This window comes from Sipha flava, unplaced genomic scaffold, assembly GCF_003268045.1.
Source record: "Sipha flava isolate LNK unplaced genomic scaffold, YSA_version1 17385_pilon_pilon, whole genome shotgun sequence".
NCBI lineage: Eukaryota > Metazoa > Arthropoda > Insecta > Hemiptera > Aphididae > Sipha > Sipha flava.
In genome coordinates, this window is record NW_020271966.1 from 1,986 (window position 1) to 3,470 (window position 1,485).

Here is a 1,485-nt window from a genome sequence, read left to right on the forward strand (position 1 = left end):
CTAACGAACGGGAAGGAATACGGGTTGATCGCATTAAACAATTTACGGCGCAAGAACAAGAATTAATTAAAGGTGAATAAAAATCCAATGTTGGAATATTTTAAAAATACACGAATCATATTTAAATAAAGGAATCCAACACCATAATTCTAATTATTGTTTTGTAATGATAATGACAATACAATTATTTGTAATTGTAACCTTGACTATAAAGTAACTGGTACACAAAGTAAAGTAAACAAAAATACCAATATCAGTGCCCTTAAAACAACCGGAAATATACGCAGAAAATTTGAAATTTATTAAACAAATAATATATATATATATATATATATAAATATATACTTCAAAAATATGAAATGATTAATAAAATCGTTAGGAATTTGATAAATAGAAAGTGTTACACTCCGCTCTCTACATTTGTAATTCACCCTATAATTACTTAATAAGATTCCTCTTCACATTATTTTATTACTATAAATACCTAAGCTATTCTACTCTCTCAAGTCTTATGCAGAAGACTAATAAGAACTCCCCAATTTCTACATATATTCCTTAAATAAGTTTTTCATATTCAATATATCTTGGTTCCCAGTTTTAATAAATATTTAACCTAAATGCAATTTTACAAATTCAATTAATTGTTCAAGTTTATATTTTTAAACTGAGAGTTTAAGGCATAAATGCAATTAAATAAAAAAACTAACTATTCTTAAGATAAATGTTGGAAAATAATTAATATTCTATTTGAATAACATTTAAAGTACTCAATGTACCTATATACTATGTACAATCAAGCTCTATCAAATTTGTTGACTCTTAATCGTTTTCAAATTTAAATATAGATTTAAAACAACAAAGATTAACACCGTTTATATACTATACTTGTATCTATCTTGCCCTTGATTCTTACGTCTAATGGATTATTTTTTTTATTAAAGATTAAATGTAATTTTATTTACAAATATTTTTACAATAAACACCGGACAACTCATGAATGAATCTACAAATTATTTTTATACTTATTCAAGTGGTCTATGTTAAAATTGTAAACTACTTCATTAGATAGTACAGTATACATGTGTTGAAAATTTCATGTGACAATTCCATCACCATATTATTACCATAAACTATAAAAGTTTATCTAATTTGATTTTGAAAATAAAAAAATAAAATAAAATATTCTAAATATGTGTGTAATGTTTAATTAACATAAGTTATAATAACAAATAATAAAAAAAGTAATCAAAACAAATCAGATATATTCTGTAGTATATTCGGTAACTTTTAGGATAGTTATTGTTAATCGAATTAGGTTAATGCAAACACATCGTAGACATCGCATAAGTATGATTAAAAAGACTATTGAAATAAGAAACCTAATTACCCAATTGAAATGCTTTTTATTATTATAATTTATTCAAACACAATTGGTTGCAACAGGTTCGTTTGATTTTGTAATGGTCAACTATTTCTCCAGCGTAA

The 1,485-nt window shown here is 24.1% G+C and overlaps 1 protein-coding gene across 1 annotated transcript in view; it reads left to right on the top strand.

Moving 5' to 3' along the window:
• The window catches only part of LOC112680069 (furostanol glycoside 26-O-beta-glucosidase-like), a gene marked incomplete at both ends in the record, with an annotated part of 3,206 nt that extends 1,743 nt beyond the window's left edge, over nt 1-1,463 (top strand). Inside the window, 2 exon segments of the mRNA XM_025550061.1 lie at nt 24-72; nt 1,444-1,463. Coding sequence (XP_025405846.1) covers nt 24-72; nt 1,444-1,463 — 69 coding nt within the window.
• Nucleotides 1,464-1,485: the final 22 nt, after the last annotated feature.